This window comes from Oryx dammah, unplaced genomic scaffold (genome assembly GCF_014754425.2).
Source record: "Oryx dammah isolate SB20612 unplaced genomic scaffold, SCBI_Odam_1.1 HiC_scaffold_8, whole genome shotgun sequence".
NCBI classification, from domain to species: Eukaryota; Metazoa; Chordata; class Mammalia; order Artiodactyla; family Bovidae; genus Oryx; species Oryx dammah.
The window spans coordinates 42,444,882-42,468,502 of record NW_024070192.1 but is presented as its reverse complement, the minus strand read 5'-3'; the positions used below and the strand labels follow the sequence as shown (position 1 = coordinate 42,468,502).

At 37.7% G+C, this 23,621-nt stretch overlaps 1 protein-coding gene across 2 annotated transcripts in view; it reads left to right on the top strand.

The window, feature by feature from the left end:
* Nucleotides 1-450: 450 nt before the first annotated feature.
* The window catches only part of NLK (nemo like kinase), a 127,810-nt gene continuing 104,639 nt past the window's right edge, over nucleotides 451-23,621 (top strand). For both annotated transcript variants that reach the window (XM_040243951.1, XM_040243950.1), the window contains exon 1: nucleotides 451-2,031. In XM_040243951.1, the coding sequence (XP_040099885.1) occupies nucleotides 1,574-2,031 (458 nt within the window). In that variant the 5' untranslated portion in view covers nucleotides 451-1,573. The remainder of the gene's footprint in view (nucleotides 2,032-23,621) is intronic.

Here is a 23,621-nt window from a genome sequence, read left to right as displayed (position 1 = left end):
AAGCCAATGATTGGTTGCTCTGTTCTTGCTCCCCAGCTCACGATTGGTTCTTTCGTTCCAACCCTCTCCTCCAGCTTTTGCAGGCGGGATTAGCACGCAGCTTCCTGCTCCTGCCAAAAAAATAAAAGAAGAAAAAGAAAAGAGAGAGGCGAAAGAAAATGTCACGGAGATCTTTGGTGTTTAATTCGCTTTTGGCCTTGTCGGTCAGGCCCAACTCTGCCTTTTGATTGGTTTTTCTATCTGCCCATCCTGGGTCGGGGGCGGGATTTCCCCAGGAGACCCACATCTTGTCGCCACTGGCCGAACAGTGCGCCTGTCTGAAGCTGCCGGCCCAGGATTGGAGGCGGACGCGGACAGGTGGGCGTGGATTGGCTAGGGCAGCCGGTCAGTGTGAGGCGGGGGCGGGGCCTCGGCGGCTGGTTGCGCGTGTCCGCCGCTGGCTCCGCTCTATCCGGCTTTGCTAGGGGAGGTGAGTCCGGCCGCGGCGGCACCGGCGGCTGAGGAGGCGGCGGCTGAGGAGAAAGCGGCCACGGCGGCTAAGGAGAAAGCGGCCGCGGGGACGGAAGCCGGGTGGGGGGGAGGGGGGGAGACGGAGCAGCCTTGAGCCCTGCGGGGGCCGTCGCGCGGGGGGACCCACCCGCTCTCCCCCCCAACCCTCCTCAGCAGAAGCAGCCGGCGGCGGGGGCAGGAGTCGTCCGCTTCCGACTGCACCCCGCCCGCCTCCCGGGGCTCCCATTCTTTGGCCCTGGGACCCTAACCTCCTCCCGGGGCGGTTCCCTCTGTCTCGGCGTCCGAGTGCTGCCCACCTCTCTTTCGTTCCTCCCCGCACCTCCTTACCTTCACTTTGCCCCGGTTCTCTTTCTCCTCTCTGTCCTGCCCTGTCGCCTCCTCTGCTCACTCTGTCCCTCTTGCCTCCTTCCCTGGCTCTTTTCTGTTCGGGAAAGTTTAGTCCCCCCCCCCCCCAATCAGGTCAACCTGACGAGGAGTAGGGGGAGATGTAGGAAGGCCTGAGAGTTCGAGGGGGGGAAGCTGGTTCCCCTGAACATTTCCCCCCATCTTTTCACTTTGGGGTGGTGGAATTTTTTTCAGTTGCATTTTTGAGGAGGTGGTAGGTGTTTAGAAAAGGATGTGGGAATGGAAGGGGTAGATGAGTCAAGCCTCTTACAAGATTCCAAGGGTGGTGTGTTACCTGATCCTTTTCGCGTGTGGAGTTCAGGAGGTCGGGAGGTTTGGCCTTCATTCCCACATTCAAAGTTGGAACCTCCCCCGAATTAAGGATGGAGTTTTAGTATCCACTTGTGGCAGGAAACCTGGGGGGAAGGGGTCCCTTTTTCCTTTTTCTTTTTCTTTTAATTTTTTTTGGGGGGGCAACCCACACCCTTCCACACACGCTCACCCCCAACTTAAACACCAAGATCCTCTAACTTGTCTGGATTGACTGATGAAGACATAAAGCCAGTTCCGCTCCATGTTTTTTGGAGGTGGAGTGAGTGGTTTTTTCCTTCATTTTTAAATGGCCAAATGACAGCTTGACCCAGTTTGCTTTCCAATCAAAGGGCATTTTTTTTTTTGAATGTCTCTTTGTGGCGCAAGAGCCAACGCAAAAATGATGGCGGCTTACAATGGCGGTACATCTGCGGCAGCAGCAGGGCACCACCACCACCATCACCACCACCTTCCACACCTCCCTCCTCCTCACCTTCACCACCACCACCACCCTCAGCACCATCTTCATCCCGGGTCGGCTGCTGCGGTCCACCCCGTGCAGCAGCATACTTCCTCGGCAGCTGCGGCAGCCGCCGCCGCGGCCGCAGCTGCAGCCATGTTAAACCCTGGGCAACAGCAGCCTTACTTCCCATCACCGGCACCGGGTCAGGCTCCAGGACCAGCTGCAGCAGCCCCAGCTCAGGTACAGGCTGCCGCAGCTGCCACAGTTAAGGCGCACCATCATCAGCACTCGCATCATCCACAACAGCAGCTGGATATTGAGCCGGATAGACCTATTGGATATGGAGCCTTTGGTGTCGTCTGGTGAGTATCCAAGGAAGAGTCACGACTTCTGGTTTCTTCTCAAGGTTGCTGGGCAAGGCCTTTTCTCATGGTTTTTCTCCATGTCGACCCAAGTGGAACAAGCTGCTCAACTCAACTATGGGAAGTCACCCTTCGTGTAAAAGAGGCCTGATGTCATTGGCTGTCTAGGCTTAAGCTTTGAAGTCCTGGCCAGTTTTGGTGGAGCACCCTCTGTTGAGGAACTCACAGAAGTTTGTTGTCTACCAAACTTACAGTGTAGAACCTAAGGAAGCCACTGAATGGAGAATCAGTAAATAGGTGAATGCATGGAACGCTTATTCCTCCACAGACCTTGGCCATCCCTTATGTTTGATTGAGTTTGAATCAGTTGCCCAACTGGAGCAGATGTCACAACTGACCCAAACTGGATTCCTTACCATAGTCTGGTCATTGGGGTATACTTTGGACAACTATTTTGCTCTTTCTCTCTTTTCATTCCTTAATTTGTGATTGCGATCCCCAAAGGAAGATAGGGTTCATATTTGAACCAGTTAAGTCGTTTCATGACTGAGCGGTTTATTTTAAACCTATAAAGCTACAGTTGGAAAGTATGTAGCTTTAGCCTTTTGATAAGAATGCATTAAATATAGCATCACACATGAGGACCACAATTGAGGTCACTAGACTGTAACTATGCAGTGGCCCACATTCAGTGTAATGGTTTAGTGTCATTTAGTGGCTTGCGAGTTGCTCTTATCCCTTGGTTGGTTGCTGTAGTAGGGAGTGTACTTTTAAAACATGAAACTGCTCTATTTTTGCTAGTGCTAGTGTGTATTTTTTTTAAGTCTGAGGGCTTCTTAAATGTAACATTTTGTCATTTTGTCTATTCTTTTTAGGAAGATTAGTAGTTAATAGTAAAATGTATTTAGCATTGTAGGGTCCTGTTTCTATCAAAACTAGAGTGAACGGAGTTTTTAATCCCCAAGGAGTTTAAGTATTCTGGTGTGAGTAGATGAATTGATGTTTTCAGTGCTTCAGAAATAGATTCCTTCAACTATACCCTGATTTAAAAAAAGAAAAGATTCTTGTTAATGTCTAGAAAAGCCCCCATCACCTAGGGAAAATGAACTCTTTTGGAACTAGCCTGGTGAGCGTCTCCTTTCATCATTGCTTTTCAGGCTGTAATTGATATGAATTTCATTTTTGCATTACATCTGGCCATCTTTATTTACATTTCAGATTTTATAAACTAGGCTACTAAGTGATCCAATCCATCTTTTTTTAACCTGGTAAAGTCCAGTGTCTTCCCAGTGAGCTGTCCAAGGAGGTTGCTGCTGCAGTCCTCTCTTCTCCAAGGTGTGTGGGATTCCTGGTGGGAAAGAGGGTAGCTGGTAATGGTTCCTCTTCAGTCTCTGCTCAGGGACCTGCCTGTTCTTGCCTTCCTGTCTTCCCTTCCACATCCTATCCTCAGGGACTACATGGTGAACTGCTGTTCCTTCTCTAACCCTCGAGGATTTCAAAGCTGAGGGGAAGAAAAAGATTGTAATTTTGTCATTGATTTACTGAGAATTTGTTTGGATTTTCTTAGACCTGGATGCTCTTTCATTTTAGTGCTTTGCATACAGTGCTAAGAACTGGAGATGTGCTGACAGGGAAATGGGTTGCAGGATTCTTGACTATGTTCTAAAGGTGTTATTTGCTCTTCATTTCTATCAACTGGCGATGGGGTTTGTAGAAGTTTTAACTTTAAGTTGGTGCTGAGGGAATTTCTTTTTTTTCCAAGGGAAGGGAGATAAGGAACCGGAGTGCTGAAACATATCCCACCTGGTAGTGGTGTTCTAAATTACCAGTACATGAAAATCCAAATGTTTGATTTGAATCCATTCTAGATTCTTTCCTTGATTGAGCCCTTCTACCACCCATGGCGTTCATTCCATGTACTTGAAGCACCTCCATTTGTGACTGTCTTCCACTGTGCACCACTGGTTTTGTACTTGCCCTGTTTGATCACATTTGTAAGCCCAATGAAAGTAGTGACTGGGCCTGCTAGAGTACTTTTTTTCTCCCCAGCACAGTGCTGTGGCATCTTTGCTGCTTGGCTACTTGATCTGGTCAGGTCCTTCTTTGTTCTTTAACCAAGTTTTTCTATTTAGCTGCATTGAATGTTTTTATCAGCTGTTACAGGTGAAATACAATTCGGTATGAAAAAAAAGGAAAAGAGTTCCAGGTGTGTGTTTTAGTATGCAAATACTCTTCTATTTTTGTATTTACATATTTATAACTTGCTGTCTGAATTGATTATATTTGAAATTTAATTGCTGTATGACCCAAGTAAGATTGTTAAAACTAGAAATTTGAATGACAGACCACAGTGAATTGCACTAGTATTTTCAAACCCAAGCTAAAGATGTTAGTGAGCTTTTTTTACTTTTTAACTAACTGTGAAGATTTTTCTTTTTAATTTAGAAAGCACTTAATGACTCTGAAACAACTATTTTCTAAAGTGGTTAAAATAGAACATAAAAATATTCTCCTAATGACACATCATTTAATTCAAAGCACCATATAACTACTTGGGCATTATAAGATTCACTTAGGCTCAAATATGTCTAATGCATTTTGCAAATATTTTCCTTCTGTCATGGTATATGAGAGGAAACTGCATGCGCTCTCGTTTCTTTTTCTGAACGTGTACCCAGTGGTACTAAACTGATAGCTAAGTGTTGCTTATAATTTTGAGGGATATTGTTGTTCCTCCGTGTAGACAAGGAGAGATATTTGTAGAGGTGATGCAGCATTTTACCATTCTGATTTCTCACTGAACAGTTTAGTCTACCAGGCTTGATTTATCTTTCTGCTGAATTTAACTATTGGAATAACTTATCAGTATTGGACAGTTATGTAAAAGTAGTGAATTACCTATTAGCTTGCTGGTAAAGGTGGTGCTTTGACAGTTCAATTAAGGTTTCATTAACAACTGTCTGCTGTGCTTTATCTCAAAGTAAAGATTCCAGTTTACCTAGTAATATGATCATGGGGTAGCCTGAGATACATTCATTGCCAGCGATAGAATATTGTTCATGGGTTATCAAAGCATCGTATATAATTTGACCTTCTTTATCAGATAACAAGGCTTCCAAATGCCCTTATGGATATTTTCACAATGCAAAACCAAAGCACAAAACAACTCACAGACAGAACCTCACTTGTTCTGTGAGAATAATGTCAATACCTTTTTGTCTGTAGTTAACATTTGCCAGATGGAAAGTAAGTTAGGTTGTTCTTAAAGATGTAACAACTTTGGGACAAAGAATGTTACAACATAAAGCCTTCAGGGGCTCATGAAGTGTATACTTTTGAGAATTGGGGAAACTGACCACATGAGAAAGGTTTGAGAACTGCAGAACCCAAGCAGTTTTGACTGGCAGCCAAAAATATCAGACTGAATTAATGGTACATATTGCCACCTTGATGATAATCTGAGAAAGGCTTCTACTATATGAAATCAGCATTTTTTCACTTGTCTGGGATTGCATTCAGTTCATTGCCTTTGTTCTCCAAGTTAAGTTGGAGAACTTTGAATTGTATTACTCTAATACTTTCAGCAGGTTACTTTTATATGAAGTTTGAAACTCAAGCATCACTGTAGTGATACTTAGTTACTTACTAGTTGTGTGATCTTGACATATTGTTTCACCTCTCTCTGTTTCTCATCTATAAAGTAAGGATAATAATAGCATTCATTTCATTACATTGGTTTGAGGATTAAATGAAGGTAATCCTTGTAAACCATTGAGTATACTGTTTAGCACACAGTAAGCACTCAATAAATGTTAGCTGTTTTTTATTGTGGTTATTATTGGTAGGAAAATCAAACTTGTGTAAATGTGCATAGATGTGGCTTCACATATGGTCAGATTTATCAGGTAAAATCAACATGCAGATTGTGAAATTCTCCAAGCAAGAATACTGGAGTGGGTAGCTATTCCTTTTTTCCAGGGGAGTCTTCCAGACCCAGGGATCGAACCCAGGTCTCCTGCACTGCAGGCAGGTTCTTTACCGTTTGAGCCAGCAGAGAAACCCACTGTTTTTTAGAGGCATAACTTTAAATACCATAGAGTGTCCCCTTAGTTCTGCTATATGCCAAGAGGTTGAATTAAGAGTTAGGGTTAAGTAGTCTGTTCTCTAAATTAATCAAAAGCAACCATTTTTTAAAAGCATAATATATATGTTTACATGGACTTGGTAGATGTTCTAGCCAGATCTGTACTCGTTTAGGCAGTATTATAGATTTCTATACCTGGAAGGAAATTAATTTTTTTTTTTCTCAGAATGTAACAAATGAAGGACATCCTTGTTGTCAAAGTTACCTTTAGTGGAAATTCATTTTACTTGAGTATGGATGAACAGGTGTGAATTGTTAAAGACTGTCCCAGTGAGGTGGGGGAAATATGTGTGGTTTAATGAAAAATTATTCAGTGTAAATCCTTAATGCATGGCAGAGATTGTCTGGCTTCCTCATCTTGTGAAAATTAGAGGCATCATGTATTTTCTGATGTTTTCTCCAGTCCTCTTACTCCCCAAGTAGCAAACTGAAATTTGGAAAGTTGGGGGATGCTTTGGGGATAATTTTGGGAAAATGCTGGTGTTAGTTGCATCAGAAAGAGTAGTGGACTAAAGTGTATTTTGTTATTAGCTCCCTTTTCCAGGTTAGGAATCTGTAGCATTGAGAAGTTGCTCTATCAGCCAAGATTAACAGCCACAGCTGGATTCTTTGCGGGGGGGGGGGGGGGCACTGCTTTGTGAAAAGAGCTTTGAAGAACCAGAGCCTGCACCATAAAAAGGAAACGGTTGCTCTTCTAGACATAACAAAGCATCCGTGTGAAACTAGAAATGTGGAAATCTATATTGTTAGTTTTAACTACAAACGAACTTACTTTTAGAAACTGCAGGTTCATGGTGATAAAGTCAAGGAGGCAGAGAGAGAATAAAAGGAACACAGTCTAATGACAGTGAACTGGTTTCTTGGTCACTGAAAGTCCATAACCTGTAACATTGGAAGTCGTGTTGTAGTTGGGCTCCTGGACAAGATTATGCAGATTTTATTCAAAAACCGAAAATGAAACAAAACCTAAACACAACAAAAGAAATTTGACTTATTCTTAGGGGAAATTTTTATGTTCTATTGAATATCAGCTTGGAAGAAAAAATTTTTTTTTCCTAAAAAAAATACATTTCAGAAGGAATTGCCTTTTCAAACAAGCTAAAACAACAGTCTCCCTCAGAACTACTTGCAACTTCTTATAGCTATCAGTTGTTACCACTGGTGTATGTCCTGAAAAAGAAATAGTGGTATATATAGTTCTCTTTTATATGCTATGCTAGGAGAATATTTGCAAAATACATTAACTGAATATTTGAGTTCTGGAATCTAACCCTCAAAGCATAGCCAACTGTAGTGTTGTTGTTCCTTATACAAAAGGCTGTCTTCTAATGGAATACTAGAGTATTTTATTATCTTCATAACTTGGAGCATTAGGGTTTCACTGACTTTTATATTTAGAATCGAGTATCTATTCTTGGTGGTTTTTATTAGATTTGTTGCTGTCCTAGCATTTCAAGCATCAACTGTTTGTATAATATGCTGATTTGATTTCTTTGATGCAAATTGTCAAGGCCAGAGAAACTTTTCCATTTGTCATCCAACCAAACAGAAAAAAGTCATTGAGTAGAAGTCCCTTACATTATATTTGGGTTTTACTTGCGATTCCCTGTGCTTCCGTAATACTCAGGTGCATTATTTGTTGATTGGGTCATCTAATGCAGATCAACAATGATTTTCTAAATAAAATAGCTTGTCAGTTTGATCCTTTTGTTGCTTGGGGGGTAACACACAGGGTGCCTGAGGCAACAGATGTAATACTGTCAATAAGCCACGTGACAGACTATCATAGACCTAGCTGGTAGTTCTGAGGTACCTAGCTCAGAACTTTTTAAGAAAAAAATCTGGCACTCTGGCATTATGAAAAAATGAACTCTCTCAGGAAACTGTATTGAGTTCAGATTTAATAGTTAATTGTAGTGGTGTGAGTAGAGAGACTCTGTACAGGGATGTCTGCCTTTGATCATGATTGGTGATCTCTACCTAAACCCAGTTTCACATCTGTGTTTTGAATAAGTTTGGTTAATTGAATCATTCAGAAGGTTTTGACATGGCTGGAGGTCACTGGTCTTGTCAACTTGCTACAGAGCAGCACTGTTGGTAGGCTTTAATGAGGATATTTAGTTGTATAAATAATTTCACAAACTTCTTTCAAGCTTTTACTGTGCTTGGGATATAAAGATGTTTAAGTCTTGATGTTGCCCTGAAGGTGTTTACAGTTAAAGAAACAGTATGAACTGATACATCCTTGCTCTCAAGAGTCTTGATGGAGAATTGAAACCAAATTTGAAACCGTCAAATAAAAATGTAAGGATAGATTAGTTTCACTTGTTCTTATAATATTCATTGACTGTGTGTTGACTGTTTGCCAGGCACTGTGCTGGATGATAAAGATTTAAAGGCGATTATGATCTAGTTGGGGAGAGAGATTTGTAAATGGTTAGTTACAATTCACTGCCGTAGGTGCAACAATAGAGATACTCCCTAGGAATACATAGGAGCGATTTCTGTGGAAGGTATGGATGCTTCCTCAAAGAGATAAATACCTCAACAGAGTTTTAAGAATAAAAGTTTAAAAAAGAAGAGAGAGTCAACTAATGGGAAAGGGAATTATTGGTCGATGGGCCCTTATAAGGGAGACTTACAGGGCTGGGGCTGCTGAATATCAATTGCAGTGCAGGTGACAGGAGATGAGGGTGGAGATGCAAGCTTGAGCTAAATCCTGAAGAGGTTGGAGTGTCCTGCTGAAGAGATAAGATACCATTGCTACAGGGGAGAGGGGAAAAAGAAAACTTTTTTTTTTTTTTTTAATTTAAAGACCCTTTATAACATACAGTACCTAAACAGATATGCAGCGTATCTGTAGTATTAAAATTTCATTGAGGGGAGAGCAGTTGGAGGGGAAAATGTCTGAAAACACTCCTGGGGGCAGGAAATAATGAAAAAGGTTGAAACATTAGGAATGGCAACCACTGGAAGTTTTTGAGTAAAAGAGTGACCGTTCAGATTGAATTTTTTTTTTTTTTTTTTTTCAAGGCTATGTAAGTGGAAACAGAGATAGCTGAGGTCTGGGCCAAGGGAATGTTCTCAGTTGTAGGTGGAAGAAATTATTGGAGATGAAACTAAGGGTAATCAGATAGGAAACAGTGATTGACAACCTGCACATGGGAGAAGATTGTTAGGAAGATGGTAGTAATCTTTGATGCAGATAAAGTCAGAGAAAATGAAGGTGGAGAAAGGCCATTAAATTTCGCAAGTAGATCACAGGAGAAAATGTGTATGATTTTTCCCCCCCTCTGACATATATACATATTTGATTCTAAAGAATGTCTCCAATATTAGCAGCACTTTTATTGTTAATAAAATTCTCCCAAATCCCAAGTTGTTATTTCTAGTTTATTAAACCAGAGAATTTGATGTTTATCATATTTGAGGTACCATTTCCTTGGCAAGATTATTTCTTTTTAATGACAAGGTAGTAAAGTACTAACTGAGGAGACAAGGTTCTGGTCCCTGCCTTGCTACCAACAGCTCTATGACCTTGATTAAGTTATTTGACTTTTCTGAGTCTTGGTTTCCTCGTTTATAAAATCCTTCGATGCCTCAATACACAGTTGACCCTTGAACAACATGGGTTTGAACTGTATAGGTCTACTTAATTTGAAGATTTTAAAAAACATATTGGAAGCTTGAGATTTGTGACAGTTTGAAAAACTCACAGATGAAGCCTGTAGTTTAGAAATATCAAAAGAATTAAGTAAAAGGTATGTAATGAAGGTGTAAGATAGGTATAGATACTAGTCTTTCCTTATACAGGCTAAGGTGAATGATATTAATATAGAATTAATAGTGTATTAGTTTTTTTTATTGTTTTAACTTTGCTTTCAAATAATTACTGTACAGTATGCCCCACCCCCTTTCACTCATAGTTGGAGAAACAATATCAGCCTAGCATCACAGGTGTCTTTTTAAAACGTGTGTTTCCAGCACTCATATTGGTTAAACTAGTCTGCTATAAACCTATACTGCTTCTTTGTTATCAATGCGTGAATAGTTATACCTGTAAATAAATGTTTCTTTTTCACATTATCTTTTCATTTTGGATGTCTAGTGTTAGTGATACATATAATACCTACAGTGTTTTGTATCATATAAGACAATATTGATGAAGGTACTGACAAATGATTAATTTTGTAAATGGCACTACAAATATATTTTCTCTTCTTTATGATTTTCTTAACATTTTCTTTAATTTGCTTTGTTGTAAGAATTCAGTATATTGTATGTATAACATACAAAAAGTGTTAATCGATTTTTTAGATTATCAGTAAGGCTTCCTTTCAGTCATCCATAGGCTACTAGAAGTTAAGTCTAGGGGGAATCAGAAGTTAATACATAGCTTTTTTTTTACTGCACTGGGCAGGGATCAGCACCCTTAACCTGCACATTGTTCAAGGGCCAACTATATAATGCAAGCTACGTAACACAGTGTTAAATTTTCTATGTTAAAAATGTAAAAAGAAACAAATGAAATTAATTTTAGTAATCTATTTTATTTAACTCAATATATCCAAAATATTATCATTTCAACATGTTACTACTATAAAAATCATTAGATATTTAACATTTTTTTTTTCCGTATAAAATATACTAGACCCAGTGTGTATGTTAGCACTTAGAACACTTCTCAGTTTGGACTGACCAAATTTCAAGTGTTCAGTAGCCCAGTGACTATTGACTGGCTTATTGACCAGCCCAGTTCTAGAGTGTCTTTAGCCTTTATTGAATTGTATGCTCATCTCTTAACCCATCACTGTCAGTATGGATAAGATTACTTTAAAGCGGTCAGGTGCACTCCTGGACTGGAGATGGAGTCAGTTATAAGTGGGATGGATGAATTCCAGCAACGAATGCTGGGAAAATAGTCATTAAATGAGCAAGAACACATTCATCTAACTTATGTCAGACTCAGAAGAACTTGACCCGGTGTGTTTATAGAGCAAAGTGGAGTAATGTTCTTTGTAGAGAAGTTGTCCTGCCTGCCCTGAATTATTTGGAGTAATTTCCTTTTCTGAAGCCCTGTTTGCTTAAAGTAGCAGAAGGTAAAATTGGTACCTGATCCTTGTCATGTTTGCTTTCTTTGCCAGTTAGATCAGATATCCTCCATTGATTTCTTTTCTTTCCTCTCTCAGTGTTGTGGTTTTGTTATCTAAAGTTCTCAGTCTTGTTTTCAGCTTAAGTAATATAGAGCTCAGTATTGTCAGGCAGCAAACTTCTTACAGGAGAATGGACAACACAGATACTTTTTTGTTTATCCATTCCTTGACCTAAAATTCTTGCTCTGAGCTACAGAGAAAAGGTGAAGGGAGACCTTTGAACAAATAGATAAAATTAGTCATTTGACCCAGATTGCAGCTATTTTTTTTTTCTGTCTGTATAGATAAAAACCATCCTCCAATTTATATAAGCAGGTGATTTTTCTTACATGCTAATTTTCTTAATCTACCATGGCAGAGAGCTACAGATTTGCAAATTGTATAAGTAAGTTGAAATAAAGGTGACTTAATTTCACTTGATTATCTTACCAGTACAGAAGTACCCAAAGGGCGCAATTATCAGGTGATGGTCAGATTGCACATCTAAGCTAACAGGCAACCCAGTGCAAAGTTTTTTTTCTCACTTCTCTTCCTTCTCTTTTTAATTTTTAAAATAGGAAACTATTGATTTCTGTATTTACTTTGACAGAGCTAGACATTTAGTAACACAGATGTGAGGAAATTTGAGCTTTTATTAAAGGTAACCCAGAAACCATAAAAATTGACAGGTGATGGTACTGGCCAGAAAAAGCATACTTGGTTTGGATTTGAATTGCCTAAGAATTAGGTGAGAACCTTCAACTGCATTTAATTGGTAGCTTCCTTTGTGTTCTTTGTCCCAGGTTCTGCATGTTAATAGTATTTGAGGTTATTGTGAAGATAACTGGGTGTGTACTAAGGCCAGCATTCAAAATAAATATTGATGCATTCTTTTAAAAACCAAACCATGTTAATTACAACATGGTTTATAATGGCATTTCAGTAAGATTGAAATTTTAGAAAGGTCCAACATTTGGTTTTGGGGGCTCTTTTCACAGATGATTCATGAGGACAAATTAATGTCAATCAATAGTGTCTTCTTTTATTAAGATATTCCAATTTTAACTTAGTAATTAATGCTACATATTTAATCCCTCAGATGTTATCGTATTGTTTACCTTGTGATATATGTGGAGATTAAATTATACTTCCTGTACCTTTGAAGTAATGACTTAAAAATGAATCATAATTTTCAGCTAGCAAGTTAAAAGGTTGGCCAGTCTTTTTATCCCAGTACTTAAATATTATTTCTTTGCAGGTTAAAGAAAAGTAGTTTAGATGAACTTTGAGAGCAAAAGGCAGTTAAAGAATGACCTGAGCAGAACATTTAAGTACAAAAGGACAGGATGGTTAAATAGTTAAGAGGCTGTACTCTCATGACTGCCTGGATATAAATCTTAACTCTGCCCCTTATTAGTTGTGGGCAAATTATTTAACCTCTGGTTGTCCTGTGTAAAATGGAGATAGTAAATAATGGTATATCTATTGCATGGGGTTGTGTGAGGATCCAGTGAATCAATGTATATGTAAAGTCTTAGAATTGTGCTTGGCACTTAGGTATACATTAGTTGTCATTATTATTACCAGTTTCAGTACACGAGAAAAAATGCAGTACCTCCTTAAGTTTACTAACCTAGGGCAGATAACCAACAGCTTTTGAATGATTATGATAGGTATCAAGTTAATGACTATACCAGAGATTTTTTTTCTGATTAACACCCAACTGTTTTCAAAAAATTCTTTCCAATTCTAGAATGCCTTCCAAAGGTAAAATTTCCTTTAGCACATAAGAGGAGGGTTTTTCCTTGCTTATCAACTCCCTCCTTTCACTCTATTATCAAAGTAATAATATGTTTGTTGTAGGAAACTTGGAGAATACAGAAAAGCTGTATTTAACCTGTAGCTCAGAGATAGCCACTAATAGTATTTTGGTATAATTTTTTTCAATTTTTAAAATCTGGAATGTGTGCATTTATAATAATGTTAAAGTTTTAAAGTTTGAGATCATGATTATTACATTGTGTGCTTACAATTTGGAATCCTGTTTGTTTCACCAACATTACAAAGGTAGATTTTGGCCATTTTTTCCTCTTTGAGGGCTAGTTTTTCTTTCTCACAAGCCTAGAGCTCTATCTGAACGGAATTACAGAGTTGGGAGATACTTTAGAATGCATCTAGTGTAACTCCCTCATTTTATGTGGGAAAATTGAGACGCAGAGAAGCTAAGAGGTTTGTTCAAGGTCATACAACTGGTAGGAGGCTGAGCCAGAACCTTTGCTCCTTTGCTGTTTTACCAGTAATACCTGTCCAAGTTAATGCCCATTGAAAGTGGAGGAGGTGTTCTTCTAAAAGCAAACAAACAAAAAAAAAGAAAAACAAAAATCCTATAAATGAAACTAAGAACAATGCTTCTGAAAGAAAAAATGACGATATTTAGAATACTTTGTTGGGCAGTTTTTGTGTGCCAGTGACTAAGGTTTCTGGTAAAAGTTTAATGATACGAGCTACAGGGCTTTTGAAAATAGCTCACTCTTCATGTATGTAATCATGTTCTGTATCTGCTTTGAGGCTATCATGCCTCTCCCCCTTTTATTTTTTGAAAAACTTTAAGCCTCAGAAAACTTGAAAGAATTGTACAGTGATATTCCCATAAACCTTTCTTCTAGATTAACATTTTGTGACTTTTTGCTTTATATACTTCGAGGCTGTTTTTACAGAACTTTCTGAGATTGGGTTTCAATTAAGTTTAGACTTACAGTGTTAAGAAACTTATGGTCACTGCATCAACTCACTGTTCCATGTAATAAGTTTTGTAAGATCTCCAACTAGAGAAGGAACTGGAAGTTTTCAAGCTTGTGACTTTTTGGAATGCTATTTATTCTCTTAATACTTAAAACAAAATTCAGTGTGAATCAAATGTGCAACTGAAACATACCAGTCAAAACTAGGCTTCAGGCAGAATAGAAATATTCCATTCGGCAGAGTTTTTTCTTTTTTGTGGTATTTATCTCAAATTGAGAATTAAAGGGACATTTTCAAATTAAGAACCTAAGATCTGGTTTCACAGTTTTATGACAGAGGACATGATTGAAGATATTAGATTATTGAAGCTAAATTTTAAGTTACTGTAGTGTTTTTTTTTTTTTTTTAAGGAAATTACCCTAATACAGTCACATGAGCTGATGATGTTGTGATTTGTGTCACCCAATTCACTGCTCTGTATTTTTCAGTACCAAATAATTCCTTTGTTAAACTCATTTTCAGTAAATGAGCCATTGTTTCCCAAAGGGTAATGATTATTTCTATATATAGCACAAATCCCTAAGAGATAGATTTTAAAGTTTAAAATATTAACAATTAGAAATGGTTGAAATCATCACTGTGTATATGAAAAGGGCGGCTGTTGTGTTTGTTCCTTGGGCTACAATATGAGATATTTTGTTAACCAGAAACCCCAGCTGGACAGCAAGTCTTTGAAAGTATTTTAGCTTATGTGCAAAAGTGAGTTGTTTTATTGCATCCACCCAATTTTTACATTGCATAGCTTCATAACATAAACACCTAGAAGGAGGTAGCTGGAGTCTAAATCGAGATGACCTGAGACAGGTAAGGAAGATACGTGCAGCTGACACTGGTTTACTTGATGGCACTTGGTAGTATGTCTGCGGATAAACCACTGACTTCCTAAAGCACCTCAGCGGAAGGACATTGAAATAGAGACACTGGTGTTTTACCTGGTGTAAGATACTGAAGATGTTATCAACGCACATCAGGTTGTCTCTATAGGTGGGCAGACTTTTTTTTTTTTTTTTTTTTATTTTAAGTGAAACTCAGTCTGTTTCTGTCTCTCTTTCCCTCTCAGTATTAATCAAAGCAAATGCTTATAATCACTTAGGACACATTCTGTACCCACTAATCCATTAAAAATGATGAGAGCTTCAAAGGCTGGGGCCATGTCTCATTTGTGTCTCCAGAACCTATTGTGGTCATTGGTGGGTACTTATTACGTGTTTGTTGTTGAAAGTTGCTAATGCTAAGTTTGTACTTGATGGTGACTGTCAAAGAAGAGTAGTATCGCTGGCTCTTACCATTATGTAGATCCCTATTTCCTCATGAAATGAATTTTTATGAGAAAACAGTGATGTTTAGACTGTCTGATAGTAGTGATTTTTGTATTATGTTTGGATTTTTTTTTCTTAAGAGTAAAGAGCCCTAATCTAAAAATAATATACAATAACCAACTATTTACCAAAATAGCCTTTTATTTTTATAATCTACATTAAAGTAAGAATGCTGTTAAATTGTTTAGGAAAAATAACATTCTCAGTGCAGTACTGTCATCTTATGTTGAGAAATAGAAACTATCTCAAGTATCACTTAATTACATCAAAACATTCCAAAGCAGTCTGATGCTAGCACCACCCCCACCCCCCAAATACTAAGCTCCTTATTCTCTTCTATAAATTTATGAATAAATTGCAGATTTATTCTCGACTGCAGTCTTCTCTGCCTGCAGTAGAGAAGACCTGGGCTCAATTCCTGGGTCAGGAAGATCCCCTGGAGAAGGGAATGGCAACCCACTCCAATATTACTGCCTGGGAAATCCCATGGACAGAGTAGCCTGGCAGGCTGCAGCCCATGTACTAGAGATCTTCTTAAAGTTAGTGAGAAAGAATGGCTGATTTCTGTGTTGTGCTGGTTTATGCTGAACAGCAGGGTCTCTGAAAAATTAAGAAACTCTAGTTTGTAGAGCTTGCCAGTTCCTGTGGTCCTATAATGGCCGGTTTCAGGCCACAAGCTGAAGCCACTAAATGCTGAATTGGAAAAATGGTAGCACACCATCGTAAACCGTTTTCACCATACAGATGAAGTCGATGTTAACCATGAGAGCATAAATCATTCTGAAATAATTAGGAATTGTTATTTCTGAGTATTTATTATCTTTATTTTAATTATAGTTTGTTTCCTTATTAGTTTATATAATTTAATTTTTTATAATTTTTCACAGTCAGCTTTGCAGAATTCCGGAAAATGTGACTGTTTCTCAGGAGCCAGTCTGAGCCAGCTCCAATGAACCGCTGATTTATTTCATGTGTGTGTTGGGGTGTTTAGCTGGTGGTGGGGAGTGAGGAGGTTACATCTCTACTCATCAATAAAGTCCAAGTGGATTAAAAATTTAAATGGAAAAAAAGCCAAAAAGTGAGAAGAAAGTAATATATAATTATTTATCATCTTGGAAAAGATGTATTGCCTTGATTTCAAAGCAAGAAAAAGAACATCAGGTTTGTCTGTGTAGAAATTTAAGATATATGTTGGTAAAATACATTATTAAAAAAGTCTGAAAGAAAAGACAAAAAGACCCGCAGAAAAACGTCCCAGATTGAAAGCAACCTAAATGTCTGTGAATGGTGAAGTGGTTAACTTTGAAAGATACTCATAATTTATTACATGAAAATCAATGTCAAAGATCATCCCCTTAAAAAAAAAATTCACTCCTATGTTCAAGGAAAGTCTGAAAAGATTTCTACCAACAATGGTTATTATAGTGAGGTGGCAGTAAAGTGGATTTTCATTTTGGATTTTATAGTAATAGGGCTTTAATGGTGGCTCAGACAGTAAAGAATCTGCCTGCAGTAGAGAAGACCTGGACTCAATTCCTGGGTCAGGAAGATCCCCTGGAGAAGGGAATGGCAACCCACTCCAGTATTACTGCCTGGGAAATCCCATGGACAGAGTAGCCTGGCATGCTGCAGCCCATGGGATCACAAAGAGTCAGACTTCTAATTAAAAGAAACACTAAGAATTTCTTTATTGTAAACATGAAGTACAATGATAGCATCCCTCTTTTTAGAGGAGGAAGCTATAGCTCAGAAAGGTCTAACTGACTTGTCTCAGTGTTCATAGCTAACAAAATGATAGAAGAGGCCTCACCCAGGCCTGTGCTCTTTAAACAAACAAATGTAATATTGATATATATAAAAGATACATGATAGAAGTTAAAAGAATAATTAAAAAGTGTACATGAACCCACAACCTAGCCTAAGAAATAGAACATAAAATCAACCCTGTTGAGGCTGCCCTTAAAACATATCCACCCCATTGCTCTGCCTTACTTCCTCTGCCAAGGGGAAACCACTATTCTGAGTTTTGTGTTTATTATTACTTGCTTTTTTAAAAATGGCTTTCTTGAGATATAATTCACATTATGCAATTTGCCTACTTAAACTATACAATTTAATGTTTTTTTTAAAGCATATTTACAGTAAATTAGACCATTTTTATCACCCTAAAAGAAACCTCATACCTATTAGCAAATTGCTTCCATTACCCCTTCCCCTGGCAACTGTTAACCTCTCTATCTCTCTAGATTTGCCTATTCTGGACATCTGAAATTAAGTTCTTTATGTATTCTAGATACCAGTCCTTTATCAAATATATGATTTGTAAATATATTCTATTCTTTAACTTTCTTGATGGTGTCCTTTGAAGCATAGAAGTTTTTTTTTTTAATTTTTATGAAGTCCAATTTATCTGTTTGTCTTTCGCTCTTTCCGTGTCATATTTAAGAAGGTTTTGCATAATCCAGGATCATGAAGATTTATACTTCTGTTTTCTCTAAGAGTTTTATAGTTCTAGCTCTTATATAGTTAGGTCTGTGATCCATTTTGAGTTAATTTCTGTATGGTGTGAGGTAGGGAGTACAGCTTCATTGTTTTGCATGTGGGTATCTACTTGTCTCATTGCCATTTGTTGAAAAGACTAATTATTTCCTAATTGAATGACCTTGGCCCTCTTGTTGAAAATTAGTTGACCATAAGATGCTAGCAACTTTGGCTGTTTTAAGATTGTCTTGACTTGCTCTAGGTCTCTACACTTTCATATGAATTTTAGGATCAGCTTGCCACTTGCTACAAAAGAGAGAGATGGCATTTTGTTGGGGATTATATTGAACTGTAAATCAGTTTGGGGAATTTTGTCATTTTAGCAATATTAAGTCTTCTAATCCAGAACACGGGATGTTTTTCTGTTTGTTTAGATCTTCTTTAATTTCTTCAATTTTGCTTTCAGAATATGTTGTTACACTTTGTTCAATTTATTCTTCAGGTTTTTTTTTCATTATTGTTTTCAGTGATATTATAATTGCTTTCTTAATTTCATTTAATCTTGCCCTGCAACCTGGTTGAACAGGTTTTTCTTAGTGCTAATGGTTTATAAATATATTTCTCATGATTTCCTATATACAGTGTCATGTCATCTGCAAAGTTTTACTTTTTATTTCCAGTTTTGCTGCTTTATTTTCTTGCCTAATTTCTAGGGCAAGAGTAGACTTCCCTGTTTGTTCCTGATCTTAAGGAGAACTCATTCAGTCTTTCTCTGCTGAGTGTGTTAGCTGTGGGTTTTTCCAGACGCTCCATATCAGATTGAGAAAGTTCTCTTTTATCCCTCATTTAATTGTTTTTTTATCATGAATGGATGTTAAACATTAATTAAAAAAATTTTTTTTAGAATGTAGTTGATTTACAATGTCATGTTAGTTTCTCCTGTACTGCAAAGTATATCAATTATATATATATCCACTCTATTTTAGATTCTTTTCCCATATAGGTCATTGTTGTGCTTAGTCGCTCAGTCATGTCCAAAACTCTTTGCAACCCCATGGACTGTAGCCCGCCAGGCTGCTCTGTCCATGGGGATTCTCCAGGCAAAAATACTAGAGTGGATTGCCATGCCCTCCTCCAGGGGAATCTTCCCAACCCAGGGATTGAACCCAGGTCTCCCACATTGCAGGTGGATTCTTTATCTTCTGAGCCACTAGGAAACCCATGAATACTAGAGTGGGTAGCCTGTCCCTTCTCCAGGCATTCTTCCCTACACAGGAATCGAACTGGGATCTCCTGCAGTGCAGGCAGATTCTTTACCAGCTGAGCTACCAGGAAAGCCCCATGTAGGTCGTTACAGAATATTAAGAAGTGTTCCCTGGGCTATGCAGTAGGTCCTTATTAGTTATCTATTTTATGTATAATGAACATTAATTGACTTTTAAGTATTGATTCAACCTCACTTTACTGATAAGTCCCAGTTAATCACCGTGTATAATCTGCTTTAGCTTTTTGTTTGTTTTAAATAGACTTTAGTTTTTAGTTTAAAACCTAAACCTTGACTTTGACTGCAAAGTTAAACAGAAAGTACAGAGAGTTCCTGTAAACTCACTGATCCTGCTCATGCACAGCCTCCTCCACTAAGAAGAACATCCTGAACCAGAATGATAACATTTGTTACAGTCGATGAACCCACACTGACACATCATTATCCCCCAAAGTGTGTATTTTTTTACATTAGGTACTACTTACTCTTGGTAAGGTACTACTCTTGGGTAGTACATTGAATGGATTTTGACAAATGTATTCAGCATTGTAGTATCAGACAGAATAGTTTCACTGCCCTAAAAATCCTCCATGCTGCATGCATTCATTATCCCTCCCTCCAAACCCCCAACAACTGCCGATCTTTTACTGCCTCCATAGTTTTCCTTTTTTGTGTTATGTAGTTAGTATCATGTAATATGAAGCCTTTTCAGACTGACTTCTTTCACCTCCTGATAGGCATGTAAGGTTTTTCCATGTCTATGGCTTGATAGCTCATTTCTTTGAGTGCTAAATAATATTCTGTTTAGTCCCTGCTCAAGGAACTAAAATCTTGCATACTGCAATAAATAAATAAAGCACTTTGAATTCCATTAAAAAGGTATGAATAGAGAATGCGATATAAGCAAATTTGGTTCCTTTTTCTAATTAAAAAATATGACAAAGAATTGAGATGAATTTGTTTTATTCTTTGTCAGTATTTTAATGAATCTTTGAGGGAACTGATGATAAAAGTTTATGCAAAATCTTTATACTTTAGAGCATGTTGTCCCGTTTATTCAGGCTCCTCAAGCCAGAGGAAACTTTGAACAGGGTTTAATATAAAAATGGTTCTTTGTAGTATGCTTTTAAAATTCTTCTCTAGCTAACTTTATTGTGTCCATGATAGATTCAAAGATATTCACATAAGTGTAACCACTTTATTTACATTACCAAATACAAATGATTCTTTTCTATTAAAATAAATGTTTTTCTCTTAATTTAAACTGTAATTATTCTGAACCTGAGTTTTCTGAACCTGAGTTCTGAGAAATTTCATTTTAGGGAATAACCCCTGACTTTTAATACTGAGCACCTGCTATTATTTAAAAGCTGCATCCTCAGATAACTAATTCTTAATAAACATGGTCTGTAAGAGATGGTTGTAGAAATAGTTTTACATAGATTTCCCCAGTGGTTCCATCTGTTGAGAGTTGGATGTTTGAAGTACTAGTTTTTCCAGTTTTAGCATTTAACTGTTCTGTAATTCTATGGTATATTTATAGTTAGAAAAAAATTGAAAAAAGACATTTTAAAAATAATGGTTTTGAATGATCCTGGAGATAATATTTCTGGTGCCTTAGTTTTGATGAAAGTGGCACCAGCTAATTTGTATGAAATTTCTGTATCACTTGAGTTCCTAACCTATATGCGTGCATGGTTAGTCATGTTTGACTCTTTGCAATTCCCTGGACAGCAGCCTGCCAGGCTCCTCTGTCCATGGGATTTTTCCAGGCAAGAATACTGGAGTGGGTTGCCATTTCCCTCTCCAGAGGATCTTCCCAAGCCAGGGATCGAACCCATGTCTCCTGCATTGGCAGGCGGATTCTTTACCACTGAGCCACCTGGGAGACTGTCCTAACTTAAATGAGAGTAGTTAAAGTTCAGGTGGCTTATGGGGGGTCTCTATACTTCATGTAACTATCTAATGAAGATCCATTCTTCCTCAAAACTAGAAGAACTTCTTTCCTTAGAAGCTTTATTTTTTAGTTGTAGATGTAGAAGGGGCAGAAAGATCACTTACCCAGCACACTCAGTTAGTTAATGCTCCGGTAGTTGATGGTGCATTCTTTCAGGTTGGCTATACAGGGCATATTTTGGATTTCTCAACTTGTTTTAAAATTAATCTTTTAGAAAATAATCCCATGTAATTTAGTGGGGAAGATTTGAGGGGTAATGCCTATTGAAACTGCATAAATAAGAATAGGGTATTGAACTCCCAGAAAGAGAGAAAGAGAAAGAGATGGGGTGAGTTATTGGCATTTTTTTCTTAGAATCCTTGCAGTAATGACTCTATAGTCTTCATTTAGTGGCTTAATTCTAAGTTTTATTGCCCTCTTGCCCTTTTGGTCAAAAGTTCTGTGTCTAATACTACTAACTTTATCTCATCTCCTTTCATTTGGTTCTCTTTCACAGAATGTAAGTATCATTGTTAAGCTTCCTATAACACTTAGATCTTGGGGGTGGATGGGTGAGGGTGACTGGGGATTCTTTAAGTGAATAGATTTTTTAAAAATCCTTACTTATTAGAAAGTGAAAAACTTGGAATTGTTTAATGTTTTAGGTAGACATTTTAAATTTTACTAAAATGAACTATGGTATCTCTGGATAATGATGAAAAGTTTAATATTGGAGCCACATGTGTTGAATAATTAGCATAATAAACCATGGAATAAACACTTTTAGCAAAAATTGTTAAATTATGACACATTGATGACTGTTTTGTTAAGACAATAATCAATCCACCCCTTATCTTTTTTTTTCTGTTACGTTGCCAGTTTTGTAACACAACTGGCACACTTTACATTCATGGGTGAGTAATATTCATATCTGATGCTAGTGTACTTAAATTATAAAGCTTAATACAGTCTCCAAGAGAAAAAGTAATTCAAAATTGAAGATTTATATATGTATCCAATTTTTTCCTGTCTAATCATTTTCTTATTTTGTTTCTCAGGGTTTGGGTTTTAAAAGCAAATCAGTTTATTGTATCTTTCTTAGTGAACTTCTTATTTTAAAACATTCCCTAAAATGCTTTCCTGAAAGAAGAGAGAACTTTATAGCCTGAAAGTCCTTTTATATTTTATCTGTGTTTGTCTATATAAAGAAAACTACTAATTCTTTTCTTCAGAGATGTTTGTAGAGTCCAACTTGTGGAAGATTTATCCCTTCACCCTCATAAAAGTTCAGGTAGTAATAGGGAACATCTTATTCCCTACTGTTTCTTCTGGAGCTTTTACGACACAGAGGGAGTTAGCAAAAAGGAATCATGACAAAATGAGAAGCCCTGAGAAGTGCATTTGAAAACTAATATTTAATTAAACTGAATCAAATGAGAAAAGAGTGTTCATTTACCCCTTGAAAGACTGCACCATGAGAAAGGTCAAGGCAGAATAATGTTTTAGCTCTTTGTATCTCAATCTTCTCTTTGATATAGTAGGCATTATGATGGTACCTATCTCAGGTTCCTGCAAGAATTTGAATGAGATAGTACATGTGAAAGGCTGAGTATAGTGCTTTGCCCATAGGAAACTCTCAATAAATATTAGTTTTTATTGTTGTCTATTAGCACTTAGCATCTTTGTTTTATGGAGGAAAACAGAGTGATTATAGTACCTAGTCCAATTTGTGAGGCCAAGGAGGCTTCCCTAACACAATTCTTACTTTGAAGAAGCTTTTACTTGAATCTTTGTAAACAAATTATGGTTAAGGTGTACATACAAACAGGTCCAGGATGCTGACAGTGGGAAGATGTAGGTGGGTTACCCAGGGCCTCACTTTGTACGACTCTAAGGGGATGGTTCTTAGAGCACTGTATTGTGAATGGTAGCTTGTGTTGTTATGCAGTGCATTTTTTGTAGTACGCCTAATTAGGGAAGTGACAACTGAGTTAAACTTTGATGGTGAAAAGTCAAAGGATGAAGGGGGAAGGAGAGCACGACAGAATTTCATGTACTGAGTCATAGGGACATAAGAGACAGTAGTACTTTTGGGGGCTCAGAATTAGTTTAAATGAAAGATGAGATAGATGAGAGTGATTACTAAGAAATGAGATTAAGAAGGACCTTGTTTGTATTTTAATACCTTCAGATTTTATTTGAATCTAGGAAGCTGTTGAGTAAGTTAAACTGATGATTAAAATGATCAGATTTCTTTTTATGAGGTGCAGAGGCAGTACCGAGGAGAGTGGTTTGCAGTAGAAACAGAAGTTGGGAGAAGGCAATTGTAGTACGAGGTCAGTACTTCTGGTGCAGACCACAAACATTATTACAAGACAGCAGTGATGAAAGTACCTTTCTCTTTACTTGCTTGAGGCTCATCCCTCGACATTCAGAAACTTTTATATGGCAGTTGAACATAGTACATGGTTTATAACTTTTGCTGGCCTTTCGGTGTTCTCGAGTCTTATAC